Genomic DNA, 16677 nt, shown 5'->3' on the forward strand with positions numbered 1-16677 from the left:
CCAAGCAGTTGCTGCCATTAAAACGTGTATCATGACAGTTAACAACTTTAAAGAAGTCCCACTGAGAAATGGCAAACTGCAAGAGTTTTATAAAAAAAATTAATGTAGAGGAAATGCAGACTGGCACAGAGAGAGCAAGTCAAATGGCTAAAAGACGCAAGACGAGCCATACCAGGTGTATTGCTTTTCAGAATATCCAGCTAAAAGATTTTGATGCACAGGAGGAGTTTATGGAAAACCTAAATGACCACATTAGAAGAACAGTGGAAGTAACAGTGGGTGAACTGGAACGAAGATTTGAAGTAATGCTAAGTAGTGAGAAGGAGGGTAGAACAGGCTGTCCAGACATCATCCAGTGTTTCTCTGTCTTTTGTCATGATTCCTGGCCTGATGATCTTGTTACATATGGAGAGGAGGAGATTGACACGTTAACAAAATGGTATAAAACCATTTTGTTAAAAAATGGCTGTGAAGTGGAAGCAATCCAAGCAGAATGGAGGCAATTGAAATGTGTGTGCTGACCTTTCTTACAGCAGTTTGTGGGAAACGGTCATCTCAAAGGAGCCATACTGTACTGACTTTAGGAATGTTTTACATTTAATTCACATTATATTAATACTTCCTATATCAGCTGCACAATGCGAAAGGGGTTTTTCTGCCCAAAACAGAATCAAGTCACAAGTCTGGAGTTCTCTTCATATTTCAACAATGGAGGACTTAATTCGCATAAGCTCAGAAGGCCCTTCCCTTGAACTGTTTAATCCTGAGCCCTCTGTGAAGCGCTGGTTCAACTCAAAGAGGAAGAGAAGGCCACAATATAAAGGATGACTTGTAGACCACCTCACACATTCTAGTGGACTGTATATTGTTGTCAAGTTGCAAGCTTTTAAGTTCAAGTTCGGAAGAGTAAGCCTCATTAAAAGGCTAGCCAAGTGAAGTTTAAGTACTGAGTCAGACTGTATATGGTTGTCAAGTTGCAAGTTTCCATGTTGAACGTTTTCAAACTAAGAAAAGAAAGAATCTAAAGGAGGAGGATGCTGCCGTGGCCTCTGCACACAGTAAGTCCCATTTAACATAACATTAATTTTACATGTTTTAAATTGTTGGCGACCAAATATTCTATTTGGTGCCTAAATTTTTCAGGTTAGGAGCCAATGGCTCCTAGGTAAATTTTTTAGTCTGGAGCCCTGCCCAGGATTTTACAGTAACTGGAGACTTTTTGCCAAGAAGAATTGGCAGCTTTACTATCTGTGAAAATGAAGAGCCTCATCCACAGCTACCACAAAAGACTTCAAGCTGTCATTGATGTTAGAGGGGGAAATACACGGTATTAGGCACTGGGGTATGTAAACTTTTGATCAAGGTAATTTGGATGTTTTTGGTTGTCATTATGATTTAAAAAGAGAAAACACAGTAGTTTGACAATAAATGGCTTCACCCAACCAGTAACCATGAGTGGAAAAAAAAGTTTGTGTTATCATTAATAATCTCTGAAAAAAGGCCAAGAAAGCAAAATTCTGTAACCTTCTGAGCAACGACTGTACATCCCACTAGGCAATAATGGCTTGCAGGGCACTTTATTGTAGCATCCAATAATGTGGAATATCCAAAAATCCAGAACCAGAGCAGCCTTGAGGATGCCGGATAAACGAAAATGTACCCTATTAAGATCCTTTACATTGAACATTTTTCTTCTGAGGTCAGCATTACTGGAGCAGGAGCCGCTGCCTGGATGATGGGCGTATCGTATTTATTTAACTTACAGTACATGGCGCATGTAGTTGTTTGGCTTGGACAACGCTCATACACATACATGTTGTAAAGGGTGCAAACTGGAAACATGAAGTTTTTTGGGGGGAGTGGGATTATGGCTTCTTGGAAAAATGTCAACGTTTTCTTTTTTATTACAAACAGCTTTTATTGTTACATTTTAGTCTTCAGTTGGAGACTTTCCAGGGTCTTTGGTTAGAGGGGTCAGACCGATCTTGGCAGCCAGTGCTACCAATGGTTAATGAGGCTGAGAACAAATTCCTGAAAATTTTTGCCGTAGAAATGTATACCGCCATATGCAGAATTATGATTAAACCCTGCCAATAATAATTTGCTCAGTATGTTGGGTCTATGAATGAGGAATGATTTGGTAGGCTCAGGCCAAACCCCTTTTTTTTTGGAATTCTTTCTAAAGTGCTATCCAAGCCGCAGCTCTCCAGCTGTTGCAAAACTACAGCTCCCAGCAAGCCTGGCTTGAGGGAAGTTGTAGTTTGGCAACAGCAGGGGAGCCATAGGTAGGTGGACACTGTTACAAAGTAAAATTGATATAACTTAGTATTTTAGTCTTGCAGCACAGGATTTCTCCTAAATGTACAGTGACATCTAGTGGTTTTATAGAAAATATCTCGGCAAGTATGGGATCTCATCTACCGTGTCTTGGTGTAACACAAAAGTCCACTTAACCAGCCGCTCCACAGCCCATGTAATCATCTAACGTGGCAAGTAATGGACACAATAACACAATAATAATTTATTTTTGTAAATGCTTCAAAACGCCATTTTTTAATTAGCACTTATACATGAAGTATAAATATTACCCAGTGACACCCAGCGAGAGGTCACAGCGTATTTATTGGTGATAAGACACACGTGCAGATTGCTTGACAAAGGGAGATAACGCGCTTGAAACATTGCGCTTGATGTGGATATGCTGGGATGTAACATCTCCCCTATTGGGAACAGCCTCCGAATCGCAGATGGCTGAATAAGGACGTTTGGGAAATCTTGATGCCACGATTCTGCCACTGGGTGTTATTTGTACTTCATATATATAATAGAATGTACATGTATATGTGATAATCACAAAAATGACGTTTTGAAGCATTTACAAAATGTCCATTACTTGCCACGTTGTCTAGAAAATTACATAAGTCCTTTGACATATCTGAAAATTGCTATAAAACATATATTAAAAAGAAAGCCAAAAAATGGTTTGGAAAGGGCTCATACAATCCCTGTGTAAGGGTACAAACACACAGGCCAGATCCGCAGCGGATTTCTCGCTGCGAATTTGCAGCAAAATCCTCTGCGGATCCCTTGCCTGTAGTTTCTATGGGAAGACAAACTCACAGCGGGATTGACATCCCGCTGCGAGTTTGTAACTGACAGCCCTGTTAACCCCCCGCCGGCCGGAGCATAGTGTACCTGCTCCACGCTCTGGCTTGCCTCAGGGGGCTCCTGTCATCTGGACGTCTCGCTCAGCCAATCAGTGGCTGCAGCAGGGCAGTGCACTGATTGGCTGACTGGGAAGTCCAGCCGGGAACCCCCGAAGCAAGCTGGAGTGTGGAGCAGGTAATGTATCAATCCTGCTGCGAGTTTGTCTTCCCATAGAAACTACAGGCAAGGGATCAGCAATGGATTTTGCTGAGAATTCACAGCGAGAAATCCTCTACGGATCTGGCCTGTGTGTTTGTACCCTAAAAGTGTTTTTTTTTTTTTTTGGGGGGGGGGGGGTTCTCATTGTCAGCAGGCCTCCCAACCGTTTTGTATCTAGTGGGACAGTCCCATTTTTCAAGCACATTAGCAATAGTCCTGGGAGGTCTGCCTCTTGTGGGGCTTACGGGCCACAGGGTGCCCAAGGCCAAACAGTCCTTACACTAAGCGATTATCTGTCGTATTTGGCCAATTACCGGCCATTTCGGCCAATAATCATTTAGTGTAATAGGTTATGCTGAAAGGCAACGATCAACCGGCATGCACAATGTCAGCTGATCGATGTCTTTTAGCATGTTCTATAACTCCGACTACAACAGTAAAGGTCTGCTCCCCGAGCAGACCATCGATCTCTTCTATGGGCCACCAATGTAATAGAAGACAGCAAGCGTGAAAGGAGAAGGAAGAGAGCACTGACCTGACAGGTCGGTGCTGGCTTCCTCCTGTAGATCACTTTGTCTAATAACACCCATAGCCTTTCCCATAACACACCATGTTCAACAAAATCTGTTTCCTCAGGATACACATTAAGCCGAACAATTACGCATGTGAGCTGCAAGAGGTTGTGACAAAGCTTCTGGGTACAGGTGGAACATCACTGAATGGTACCAACTACAGCTGGCCACGTCTCACACAGGGGGCATGTATGAGTGCACTAAAAATTATATGGGGCATAGAAGTCATTATTGATGTGTGGGGGTTAAGAGGGGGGGGGGCTAAAATTTGTATGGGGACACAAAGAGGGTACTAAAAACTTGAAACCTACAGAGCAGTCACTAAAAATCATATAGGGCTCAAAAAAATTGAGCACAGAGGGGGCACTAAACAGTATGGGCAAAGAAGGCATTACTGATGTGTGGGGCACAGTGGGTGGACCTAAAACTAAACGAGGCACTAAAAATATAGAAGGCAATGAAAACTGCATGGCATATAAAACATGGGCACTGAGAACTGTGGCGGGGCACAGAAGACATGGATACTGATACTGTATGTGTACGCACCTAAATTGTATGGGGGAATAGAGAAGCAGGGGTGTCAAAACTACAATTACCATCATGCCTGGACAGCCAAAGCTTTAGCTGTCCAGGTATGATGGGCATTTTGGTTTTGTAACAGCTGGGGTGCCTAAGTTTGACACCTCTGATATAGAGCATAGTAGGGGTGCTAAAAACTGAGTGGGGGCAAAAAAAATGCATGGGGCACAAAAGAAGTGCACTATAGGAGAAGTGCGGCGGGATGAGGCGGGAAATGTGAGGAGCCTCAGATGGGTCTGAGAAGTATCATGGTGGTCTGGGATGGATGTAAGCCCCCACCCCTTTGGTTACTGGAAGCACTGTAGTCACTTGTATGGTCTGCACAGTACCAATGAAGCACTCGTAATTGTTTGATACTGGGTGTATAGTTATTCAATTACAGTTGAGGAGTACTGCCTGTTGTTATTATTATGTTTGAAGGTAGAATTTTGCTATTTTATGGGCATCACATGTTCTCATGGCAATGCACGGTTATGTGGTATATTATGGGCACTGTGGGGTACATGAGCTTTAAGAGAGAAGTTGAGCGAAAAGTTTTATTAAGGGATTGTATTGCCCCCCAAAAGTTATACAAATCACCAATATACACTTATTACGGGAAATGGTTATACAGTGCTTTTTTTTTTCCTGCACTTACTACTGCATCAAGGCTTCACTTCCTGAATAAAAGGGTGATGTCACGACCTGACTCCCAGAGCTGTGCGGGCTGTGGCTGCTGAAGAGGATGATGGCAGAGGGATGCTTAGTGTCCCACCAGTGCCCTGTGTCCCTCAGTGTCCCCCTGCCTTCATCCTCTCCAGCAGCCACAGCCCACACAGCTCTGGAAGTTGGGTTGTGACATCACAATTTTATCAAGGAAGTGAAGCCTTGATGCAGTAGTAAGTGCAGGGAAAAAGCACTTAAAGTGACTGTACCACCAGGCCCAGGCTCAAGCACCGGAGGCGGGCCGACCCACCCTTAGTGGGAGGAAACCCTAGCCCCTCTATGATAGGGTTCCATTGATTCTAATGGAGTCACGTCATGGAGAGGCTGGAGTTTCTTCCCACTAAGGGTGAGTCGGCCCGCCTCCAGTGCTTCTGCCTGGGCCTGGTGGTACAGTCACTTTAATAAGCATTTCCCATAATAAGTGTATATTGGTGATTTGTATAACTTTTGGGGGGCAATACAATACTTTAATAAAAATTTTAGCTGGACTTCTCCTTTAAATGGCATTATGGTATGTTGTTGGCTGCTGTAAACTGACTGCAAATAAACTCAATGTCAAAACTTGATAGAAATGAGTAATTCTGCGTTTACACGAAGCGATAATTCGCCCAATCGATGGTTTAACGATTTTGAAGCAACGATTTCGTTTTTATAACGATCAGCGTTTAGACGAATAAATCATTTGAAAAATCTTAAGAAAAATCGTTAATGCAATCGTTTTTAAGATCGCTTAAGCCCATCTTTTACATAGGGTGAATCTTTGAAAGACTGTTTACACGAAACGATCCGGGATTTTTTAGCGAACGATAAACGACGATTTGAGAACATGTTGAAATATCCAAATTTTCGCTCATCGCTTGATTGTTTGCAGTGTTTACACGGAACGATTATCGTTCCGTGTAAACGCAGCATTAGTAGTCTACTCCCTTTTTATTCATTATCAGGCAATCGCTCCCAAAACTAAAGGAAGCCATGAGAATATGGAGTCCACACCTATAATATACGTATAATATAGTTACATAATACCTATAATATACACACACCTATAGTATGGCCCACAGCCGCATTTCTTATAAAGGGATACTGTTCCACGGTAAAACACTGTGAAATGTGAATGTGTTAGTGTGCCAATAAAGCTTACTCCCATTGAATAAAAAATACACGCGTTGAGTCAGGCAGCGCCATGTTTCAGTCTACCGACTTGCCCTGAGTTTGCTAGCTCGTGATTGGCGGAAGACGTCACGTGTTTTGTGTCGGCCGGCGGCCTGGTACCAGCATGGAGCACCTCGAGGCTTTCGCTTCTTGGATACGGAGACATTGTTTCAGTGAGACGTTCCGCAGACACGCCGCATGGGGTCTGGCGGCCATCTCCCTGGTCGGATCTCTGGTAAAGGAGCAATGGCCGCTGCCAGACTCCTACTTCAATAACAAGAAGAACGTCCTGAACGTGTAAGTGAGAGGGGGCGGGGTCTCGGCAGTCAAGGACTTGTCATTGTATAGTGTAGCGTATAGCTCCCTCTAGCGTCTGTAATGTGTTACTGCAAGGCTTTCTAATGAGAGTTCTCTATTGGGGCTGCTGTTCACTTCTAGCGGTAACTGGTGCGGCTTGCAAGTAGCGGAGAGAAATATACCACATATCTTATGGAGATGGCACAGCTTACATACATTTTTCTGTTTTTCTTTTTCACATAGTAAGTGACTTTGTCCCCCATAACATTGCCAGCCATAGCATTCACCTCCATAAGTGTCACCCACACCTTGCACCTCCTTAAAAATGTCAGCCACAGTTTGTGCTCCCCATAATGTTGCAGTCCCCAGTTGGTGAACCAAGAGGTTGCTCATTTCAGTCAGTACCCCCCATAACATTGCCGGCCATGTTCGGCATCTCCCATCACATGACAGTCTGGGTGCCGCCATAATGCTGCAAGCTACCATAGGTGCCAGTGGGTAATGGTGGGTGCCCCCATAACATTGCAAGCTACCATAGGTGCCAGTGGGTAATGGTGGGTGCCCCCATAACTTTGCAAGCTACCATAGGTGCCAGTGGGTAATGGTGGGTGCCCCCATAACATTGCAAGCTACCATAGGTGCCAGTGGGTAATGGTGGGAGCCCCCATAACATTGCCAGCCATAATTGTGGCCCCCCATAACTTTGGTGGTTCAGTGGGTGCCCTCCATAACTTTGGTGGCTGCAGAGGGTGCCCCCATAACTTTGGTGGCTGCAGAGGGTGCCCTCATAACTTTGGTGGCTGCAGAGGGTGCCCCCATAACTTTGGTGGCTGCAGTGGGTGCCCCCATAACTTTGGTGGCTGCAGAGGGAGCCACCTGTTCCGTTGGCATTTTTATATGACCTGTATGATACAGTTTTCTATTTTTGTTCCATTAGGTATTTTGTGAAGGTCTCCTGGGGATGGACGTTCCTCTGTCTCTTGCCGTTCATCGCATTGACCAGCTACGTAGCTACGCGGAGCCTGGGCGCGGTTTTCCGCAGGCTTGGCGCCCTCCTAGTTGGGACCATCATCTGGTTTACCAGCACAAATTTTTTTATGGTGATCGAGAACGCCACAGGCACGTGTTACAACTCCTCTGCATTGCTGGAGGTCAGGGCGGAGGTTACAGATAAGCGGGCCTGTATCACCAGCGGGGGCTTCTGGGATGGCTTTGACATTTCAGGACACTCGTTTTTGTTGCCCTACTGCACCCTTATGATTCTAGAAGAGGCCATCGCCGGCCACCTGCTCCGCTTTGAGAAGTCCTGGCAGCGGCATCTTGTTAACGTCCTGACTTTGTCACTAGCTTTCCTGGCTTTCGTGTGGATTTTCATGTTTTTTTGTACTGCCATTTATTTTCACGATTTCTCGCAAAAACTCCTCGGGACCAGTTTTGGCATTTTGGGCTGGTACGTGACCTACAGGAGGTGGTACCTAACCCCATATTCCCCAGGACTTCCTCCTAGATCTGCTACTAAAGATGGGAAACGAGGCCACAACAAATGATGTCATCTTTATGTGCCAAGTGCTACAAGGAGAATCGGCCCTGAAAATTTTCAGTCATGCCTTGTTCCGGGAAAGCTGGGTGACTGCTAGTATCGGCAGCATTACATTGACTGCAGTCACCCATCTTTCCGAGACTCTTAATAAACTGAGTGACCTTGTAAGTCTCTAGGAAAGCTGGGTGGGAGCTCTAATGGTGCACATATTGGACGTCACCTAGCTTTCCCAGATACAGACACCGCTTGAAATAAGAGGGCGACTGGCAATTTTTTTACTCTAGTTTCTACAATATTTAATATCAGTTCTGACACGCACAATGCAGTATAAGGGCCCCGGCTGCTACAGTGTTGTAATCCCTTGTCTGCGTCTTGTATACCTGGGAGAAACAGGATGTTTTACTGTTGTCTCGGGAATCAATTGAAAATGATGTTATCACATTAATATTGGATCTTGCAATGCAGATTATTAATATAGACTAGCAAGGGGTGAGGCTGTGCCATCCATAGTGATGCTATTGCTGCCATCCTCTGACTTGGCACTGGGTGACATTATTGTGCAGTGATGACAGGAGAAAGTACAGAGGACTGGTCTACATCCGACATCCCTTAATTTATATGATCATTACCTTTTGAGTCATGACTTGATTCATGTCAATAATAATGTTATAATGACCCAGTGGTTAAAGCAAGAATGGGCAGCATCTATGGCACCCAGGGGCCTAGTAGATTTAGCCTGATAGATGAGCAGTCCTAGATCTAGTCATCTAATGCTGCCAGGATGTCCAGCCTAATGTTCAAAGCGGCTCTACTGGATAAGAGAAAACATGGCTGCTTATTATCAAGAACAGCGCCACCTTCGTCTGCTGCTTATATGTTATATTGCAGCTCAACTGAAGTCAATAGGTCTAAGCTGCAATACCAGCTACAAGCAGTGGACAGGAGTAGCCACTTGTAAGGTCTGTTCTTGAGTCCATCACAGGAATTCTGCTTCATAACTAGATTGTTGAATGAATCTGAGCCACAATCGCAGAACAAGAAGTACCTTAAAGGGGTTGTCCAGTGATAGTAAAGCGGGTCCAGAAACAGTGTAGTCCATGGGCTATGTCTGGTATTTTAGTTTGTCCCCATAGAGGTGAATACAGCTGTAATACCAGACACCACCCATAGGCAGAAGTGGGTGTGGTTCTGGGAGGTCCAAAAAAGGCTGCCCTCCCCTCCATTATGTCTGTATGACCCAATTCCAGAAATGAGCATCAGAATTTTTGGACTGTCAGTTACCAGATTAAATAACACTAATTTTATTACCGCTGACCTGTAAGATGGTGACATCTTTTCGTTGTCTGGGGGTGCTTGGACCCCACAGGTTTTGCTGCCTTTATTTTTGTGTCATTGTCTCAATGGAGACCTTGTTATGTTCAGTGTGTATCCTCGGGGGTGGAGCATGGCACAAGAAATACCACATGAAGCATTGAAGGGGCATTCTTAAATATTATTTTATAGTTATAATGTTCTTTTATAACTTTATTGTTTTAAATCTATGTTATATAGTCATTTACAAGAACACTTACTGTAACGGTGGCAGCCATGATGTGAACGGTGACATTACTGCGGCTTTAATTCACTGCATTTAAAGGGGTTATATAGTGGTACAAAAACATGCCCACTTTCTTCCAGAGACAGCACCACTCTTGTCTCCAGTTCAATTCGCCCAATCGTACGATTAACGATTTCTAAGTTTTCTTTTATAATGATCAGTGTTTAGATGGAATGATATATCGTACAGAAAATTTGTTTTCCGATCGTTTTGCGATTGCTTAAGCCTATCTCGCACATAGGTAAAATCAGTGAACGACTGTTTACACGGAACGATCGGCGAAATTTTTGCGAATGACGATTTAAGAACAAGTTAAAAGATCAAAATGAACGATTTCTCGCTCGTCGTTTTATCGTTCGAATTCGATCGTTATCGTGCAAATTCGCATGATAATCGTTCCGTGCATTACAAAACCTGCACTCTGACTGGAGACAAGAGTGGAGCTGTCTCTGGAAGAAAGTGGATAAACCCTTTAAATGTTTCCACTCACATAATGGCTGCCCTCACTACGTCAGTGGATGAAGTGCCTCATGGATGCCTCTAGTGACTTATTAGCTGTATTGTATTTGGTACTTTTACTTAGGCCTGTGCTACATGTGAGACGTCATCTCACAATTGTGCTGCTAGTATTGCCACAGTCGGCTATTTTGCTGGAAACACCACTAACTGGTGTGAGCGGAGCAGTTGCCAATAGCAACTAGTCAGGTTGCTGCCTCTATTTTCCAATGGGCCTCTAGTGAAAGCTCAAATTTGATCGGTTGCTATGGGAAAATGCTTGACTTTCCCCTAGCAACCAGTCAGACACCAGTTCTCCTTTTCCCTTAGCTTTGAGGCCACTGTGTGAAGAGTTTGCCCACAGTAACCAATCAGATTGCAGCTCTCATTGTGATAATGGAAGCAGTGATAAGATTGGTTGTCAGGTTTATATTGTTTAACGATCCCGAGACTGGATCATTGCTCTCAACTGTTCATGGAGGGGCGGGCTTATGCAAATGAGATCCAGAATGTGTATTTCTGAGAGGTTTTGTGCATGTATGCCGGTGGATTGGGCAAGCTTAAAATACACCATTGATTGGGAAATAAAGGGGTTATCCAGCGCTACAAAAACATGCCCACTTTCCCCCTATTGTTGTCTCCAGTTTGGGTGGGGTTATGAAACTCAGTTCCATTGAAGTAAATGGAGCTTAATTGCAAACCGCACCTGAACTGGAGACAACAGTAGGGGGAAAAGTGGCCATGTTTTTGTAGCGCTGGATAACCCCTTTAAATTGTAGGAAGTATGTGGAAAGGATGGCACTATTTTTGTGCTGTCAATGGAGGTTTAGTCTGTTCCATATAGGATTCGCTGTATCGTATTTAGTACAGTAAACACGTTTGTGTCCATGACCTACAGTATTAACCCCGCATATCTGGTTCACTCTATAGTCGCCATTACTCCTGACTTGCATGAGCCAGTACTTGTGACATGGCTTCTCATATCTATGGAGATTTATATCTTTCTAGCATGGAACCAATAAACTCTTCATAGAAAACATCTCTGTCTGTTTATTTAAAGTGGATCTCCATAAATGTACAACCTGCCAACTCTTTTTCTTGTTTTACCTTTTTAGTTTAGTACTTTTACTGCCTGGAAATGACTATAAGGCTGCTGTTGAGTGATCTTTTGGGATGTTCATGTGTGTTTCCATTGGAATCAAATAATACAATAAGTCTGCATGCTTACGGTTTCCACACCCAAGATACACACCCAACGTATAATTATAAGCTTTACAGGTTCCTTATATACCTCACTTATAGAATGCTTTCCACATCCTCTTCAGGAGGTCCACTTACTGACAGTCTTAGGAATATTTTTACCTTAGCCGGTTCCAGAGAGGCATACGAGGGAAGCATTTTTGTGTCTATAATAAGCAAATACATGTATTGCCCATTAAATAACAATTCTGGAGCATAATGAGATAGACTTGTATATTCCTTTATTGTTCCTTCTGGAAATGTATGAATAAGGCAAGGGCTACGCAGCGACCCATATGGGGCAATAGCATATTGAGACCAAAATATTCAGAACACTCCCCATTAAAAATTCTACAAGGAATGTGCATTTGCCAATGTATTCATGTATTTTCAGGAGGAACAGCAGAGGAATAGCATGATGCACAGTTGTTCCAGGATTGTTAAATCATGAGAAATATAAGTATATACCAAAACAAATGTCAGGAGGGTATCTCCTCTTATAACTCTATTGTTCGACTGTTATTTCTACAGAAAATATGTTGTGGTAATATAAATTTCTGAAATTGCTGTAAAACCGCATTTTTGTCATGACTTTGGAAATAGTTGTGAAAGCCTTGAAGTTTTCATGCAACTATGTTTATTGGTAGTAGGGACACCCTCTATTAGGGTATGTGCACACTATGGAATCCCGATGGAACCCCGTTGCTGATTCCGCAGCTCGCACCCTCTCGCGGACTCTGGTGGCCGTGCGCATCTCCGCTGCTACCATAGTCTGCATTCTACGGTTTGCCAGATTCCGCCGTCCACCCGAAGAATGACCGGGTTCATTCTTTGGGTGGACGTCTGAATCTGGCAAGCCATAGAATGAAGTCCATGGGAGTCACGGAGATGCGAGCGGGTGCGAGCTGCGAAATCCACAGATTCCATAGTGTGCACATACCCTAAGTTAGGGGAATGGTCATACCTAGTTGGCCAATTTATATATTTGCAGGAGGAACTGCACAATGCACATGGGGAGATCAAGAATTTTGTGGTCAGAATAAGAACTCAACACAAAATGGCCTCCAAATGGAGTTGTCTTCTGCTGGACCTTTGGGGCACATCACAGTGAGATACTGAGCCCTCACTGGACTATAGTGAGTTGTTACAGCTCTGTTTTTATCTACAGGTCATAGCAGCCTGTTGCAAAACTACAAATCCTAGCATGCTGCATGCTGGGAGTTACAGTTATGTAACAGCTGGAGAGCCGCCAGTCAGAGATCACAACCATATACAATACAAATACAATACATCAGCTGCAGACACGATGCCTGCGAGGAAAGAAATGAATGAAGAAGCCTTGAAACTAAACATCCACCATTTTCCCACCAAAAGTTTATTGAAGTTCCTTAGCACTTTCTTGTTGGAGAACGGAAGTTGCTCTTTCTGACATACAAAAGGCACAAGAAAGTTTTGAACCCTGTAACTGATGATGATGATGGTCGTATACACAGGCGGAGACCACAGACCTTCACATGAAACAGGCTCATACGTCCAGTGTGTAGTAAAAAAAAAACGAAAAACAACACAGAATGCGAAAATGGCAAAACAGTTAAAGGCGCTGTTTTGAAAGGCAAAACCTGGTACATTCTCAAAACAGCCGATGGTGAGATTAGGATTTTTGAGAAAATCCTAATTTAAAAAAAAACATAAATATAGTAAGACAATTTCATTCCTCCGTCTCCGGCAGTTTTTATGTGATTTTTGTGATATTTTTTATTTTTTTATTCTGTGCTCATCACCTTAAATGGAGTAGGTAGGAGTGGAGTGTTTACACAAAGAATGGCTTCTTTTTAATACATTTTGGTCATAAGTGTATTTGGTCGCTTTCTGAGCGATTTTTCCACTTCAAGTGAATCTGTTGCATACAAAACACACACACACTGAAAGCCGCCATTTTGTGGGCCTCATAAATCAAAATTAACGGGAAATGGCCTTGTTGCCCGTAGCAACCAATCAGCATTGTCTGTATCTGTGCAGTGAAATTAATGCTGAGCTCTGACTGGTTGCTATGGGCAACTAAGGCAGTTTTAAGAAAGGGAGGCCTACTACCTCGACCATACCACAAGTGCCCCATATATAGTGACCAACCACTAGCCAATTTGGGCTATGTTCACACCACTTTAGGGTAAATATGTTTGACGTATGATCATAGGCTGCTATTGTCCCAACAGAGCCCAAAAGAGTGTCTGGATTTATTGTATTGGAAACACAGCAGACCGCACTTTCCTATACAGTGCATATGGCCCACATATGGCTATATAGTCTGAGGTATATGTTGGAGCTACAAAACAGGGAAGACTCCCGACATATACCTCTGTCATATGACACAAGCACAGTGTGAACAGAGCCTAAGAAGGGCTTTTCTGAGGAAATAAAATAGCCATGTTGCCCATGGCAACCTACCAAAATCCAGGTTTCAGTGTTGCAGAGAAAATGAAAGCTGACTAGTTGCTAAGGGCAACAAGGCCCCTTGTTCTATTAGACAGCTCTACTTCTAATATCTGACCCCCACCCCCAGGTGCACTTAAAGGAACAAAAATGGAGTCCACAGACATGATTGTGCTGCTCTTACTAAGGGCATGTGCGCCATCCTCTGCTGCATCTTTGAGAAGCGTCAGAAGTGACTGTTACTTTGGGTGGTCCACAAGCCAAGACACAGGTCCTTTATTAGCCCGTGGGGCCCTCTTTATACCACAACTTCTGAATCATGGTAGCACTATAGCCAGCATAGCTGAATGTATCTTGTGTGCATCCTGCAGGGGGCTCCTCAGGAGATGGCAGTGCTAAAGACTTAGACTGCATTCACATTAGTCCATGTTTTTTGAGTCCTGTAATACAATGTACATGTTTGGATCACAATTAGACTACTTTTGGCCCACTAAGGTCTAGGGGCTGTTTTAAAAGAAATTTAGCTGCACATCACCATCCCCTTTTGCCAGGACAGCAAGGTTCACCCTGACAAAGCTCAGAAATCATAATGTGAATATAGCCGTAAAGTGACTGTACCACCAGGCCCAGGCTGAAGCACTGGAGGCGGGCCGACCTACCCCCAGTGGGAAGAAACCCCAGCCCCTCCATGACGTGACTCCATTAGAATCAATGGAACCCTATCATAGAGGGGCTAGGGTTTCCTCCCACTAGGGGTAATTGGCCCGCCTCCAGTGCTTCAGCCTGGGCCTGGTGGTACAGTCACTTTAAGGAGGTATTTCAAGATAAAACATGAATCCCCTATAAACAGGATACCCCCCATCTCTTTAGCCATGCTAACTTTGGCACCTCCATAGACAATAAATGGAGCCTAGGCGGCCTTTTGCTCCGTTCTAAAACACAACTCTAGTCACTGTACTCGATATTGTTGGGATGCCGTAGTGGTCAGAACCCCAACGATCTGACACTTAACATCTTATATAAAGGGATAAGTACTTTAACTTAGCATACCTCTTTAAAGTAAAGCTAATAGGGCACTAGAAGGCATCGCAACCCTTCATTTTAAAAGATCTTAACCCTCACTGATAGTTCTTCTGACACATCAACTTATAGTAGTCATCCAGAAAATGGAAAAACATAGCTGTTTTTTCCAAAAACAGCACCACACCTGTCTTCGGGTTATGTCTTGTATTGCAGTTCAGCTTCATTCACCATCAATAGAGCTAAGCTGTAAGACACAACGGGTATGGCGCTGCTTCTGGAAGGGAGTAGCCATGTTTATTCTAATACTGGACATCCCCTTTAAGGCTAGGGCTACAGCTATTTGTGCGGTTTGTGAGCAACTTGCTGTTGCGCGACTTAATTAAAATTGCAAAGTCGCTGTGTAGCCCGGCCTGAAGGTGGACATGTCCTTTAAATGAATTCCCAAGACTAAACAACTGATGGGGGTGAGAACGCCAACTTAGGAATTTTTTTGATTGTGTCCTTTATCTGATAATACTGAAACAATCTAGATTTGTTTAGTTTTTTTGTTCTCTACAAAAATCATTTGCAAATATAGTAGTTGTGTTGCGATATAAGGTCTACGTGTTCTCTATCATGGAATGTTTACATTAGCAGGAAGGATATTTCATGGCGACGATTGTTCCGGTTTCTGGTACTCAGCTGAATTATAACACATACCACAGAGACATCAAACTAAGACACGCTAGTCATTAGATGTATTTCTTCTTTAAATACCAGTAGGCAAAATATCCCATCCCCCCTAATGACCCCATAAGGAAAGATGCCCCGAAGAAAGATGGCGGTTTCCGCTTGACCAGGCGAAATGCGTTGGGTAAAACAGCTGACAGAAGAGTGGTGTGGATGTCTCCCAGTACTCTCCGGAATGCATAGCGCTTCTGTATTCTCTCAAAGTAGGACTGTAAGTTTGGTCTGCTCCCATCTTCCCAGTGTTTTTTGGAAAGTCCAAGGAACTTGAGTCGGTGTAACGTGGCTCCCAGAAGGATGTCGGCTAAGGTGAAGGTGTTCCCACAAAGCCACAGCTCACATTTCCGGCCTGAGTATGAAACAGAATCATTATTAGTGTTATGGCTTTGAGTTACATAACTTATTTAGCAATTTAAAATGTTGCCACTCCTTTTTCCCTGAGAGTAGAGCATTCTGGGTTCTGGGCTTTTTTTTTCCCAAACAAAGCTCATTAACCACTACTATTGTTTTAGTGGCACCTGTTTCATCCCGGCTCTTCTGCATTCATACAGTCATGACTGTAGCTGGGTCATGTGACCTCTGATCGCCAATATGAATTTCAGATTTTAAACTTCATTCTGTCTCTTTTAAATCTGCTATAAATCCCATCATGCATCAGCACATCACATGGGCAGCTAAAGACAGCACCATCTCTGCCTGTCAGGAGAACAGTGTAATAATCCTCATCTTTATATCTTTAGATAAGCTAAAAGACTAGGTATACAGACAGGGTTGCCGAACTGATCTCGGATCCTTTATAACTTTCAGGAATCATCATTAGTAACTGGGATAGGAGTTTCTGTGTTCTCTCTGTGGAGAGCTTATGTGGAACAGTCCATGCAACTTCATCACACAGGGGGTACTGCTGGCTGGGATGATGAGACCATTAAAGGGGTATTACCATCTCAGCTAATATA

The 16677-nt window shown here is 43.5% G+C and overlaps 3 protein-coding genes across 5 annotated transcripts in view; 1 reads left to right on the top strand and 2 right to left on the bottom strand.

Annotated features, from left to right (window-relative positions):
* PKIG (cAMP-dependent protein kinase inhibitor gamma) overlaps positions 1–16677 on the bottom strand; it is a 389802-nt gene that overhangs the window by 292451 nt on the left and 80674 nt on the right. The window lies entirely within an intron of this gene.
* Positions 6444–11342, top strand: FITM2 (fat storage inducing transmembrane protein 2). The gene is made up of 2 exons (XM_069953154.1): positions 6444–6671; positions 7609–11342. The coding sequence occupies exons 1-2, from the start codon at positions 6499–6501 to the stop codon at positions 8216–8218; spliced, it is 783 nt and encodes a 260-aa protein (XP_069809255.1). The 5' UTR covers positions 6444–6498; the 3' UTR covers positions 8219–11342.
* GDAP1L1 (ganglioside induced differentiation associated protein 1 like 1) overlaps positions 15448–16677 on the bottom strand; it is a 30304-nt gene continuing 29074 nt past the window's right edge. For both annotated transcript variants that reach the window (XM_069953872.1, XM_069953873.1), the window contains exon 6: positions 15448–16070. In XM_069953872.1, the coding sequence (XP_069809973.1) occupies positions 15727–16070 (344 nt within the window). In that variant the 3' untranslated portion in view covers positions 15448–15726. The remainder of the gene's footprint in view (positions 16071–16677) is intronic.

This window comes from Dendropsophus ebraccatus, chromosome 14 (assembly GCF_027789765.1).
Source record: "Dendropsophus ebraccatus isolate aDenEbr1 chromosome 14, aDenEbr1.pat, whole genome shotgun sequence".
In the NCBI taxonomy this organism is placed as follows: domain Eukaryota; kingdom Metazoa; phylum Chordata; class Amphibia; order Anura; family Hylidae; genus Dendropsophus; species Dendropsophus ebraccatus.

Bases quoted from the DNA above. Each gene is read 5' to 3' on its own strand.
- FITM2 (XM_069953154.1), top strand. From the start codon at position 6,499: ATGGAGCACCTCGAGGCTTTCGCTTCTTGGATACGGAGACATTGTTTC. The intron at 6,672-7,608 runs GTAAGTGAGAGG...TTGTTCCATTAG, and splicing joins AAGAAGAACGTCCTGAACGT to GTATTTTGTGAAGGTCTCCT.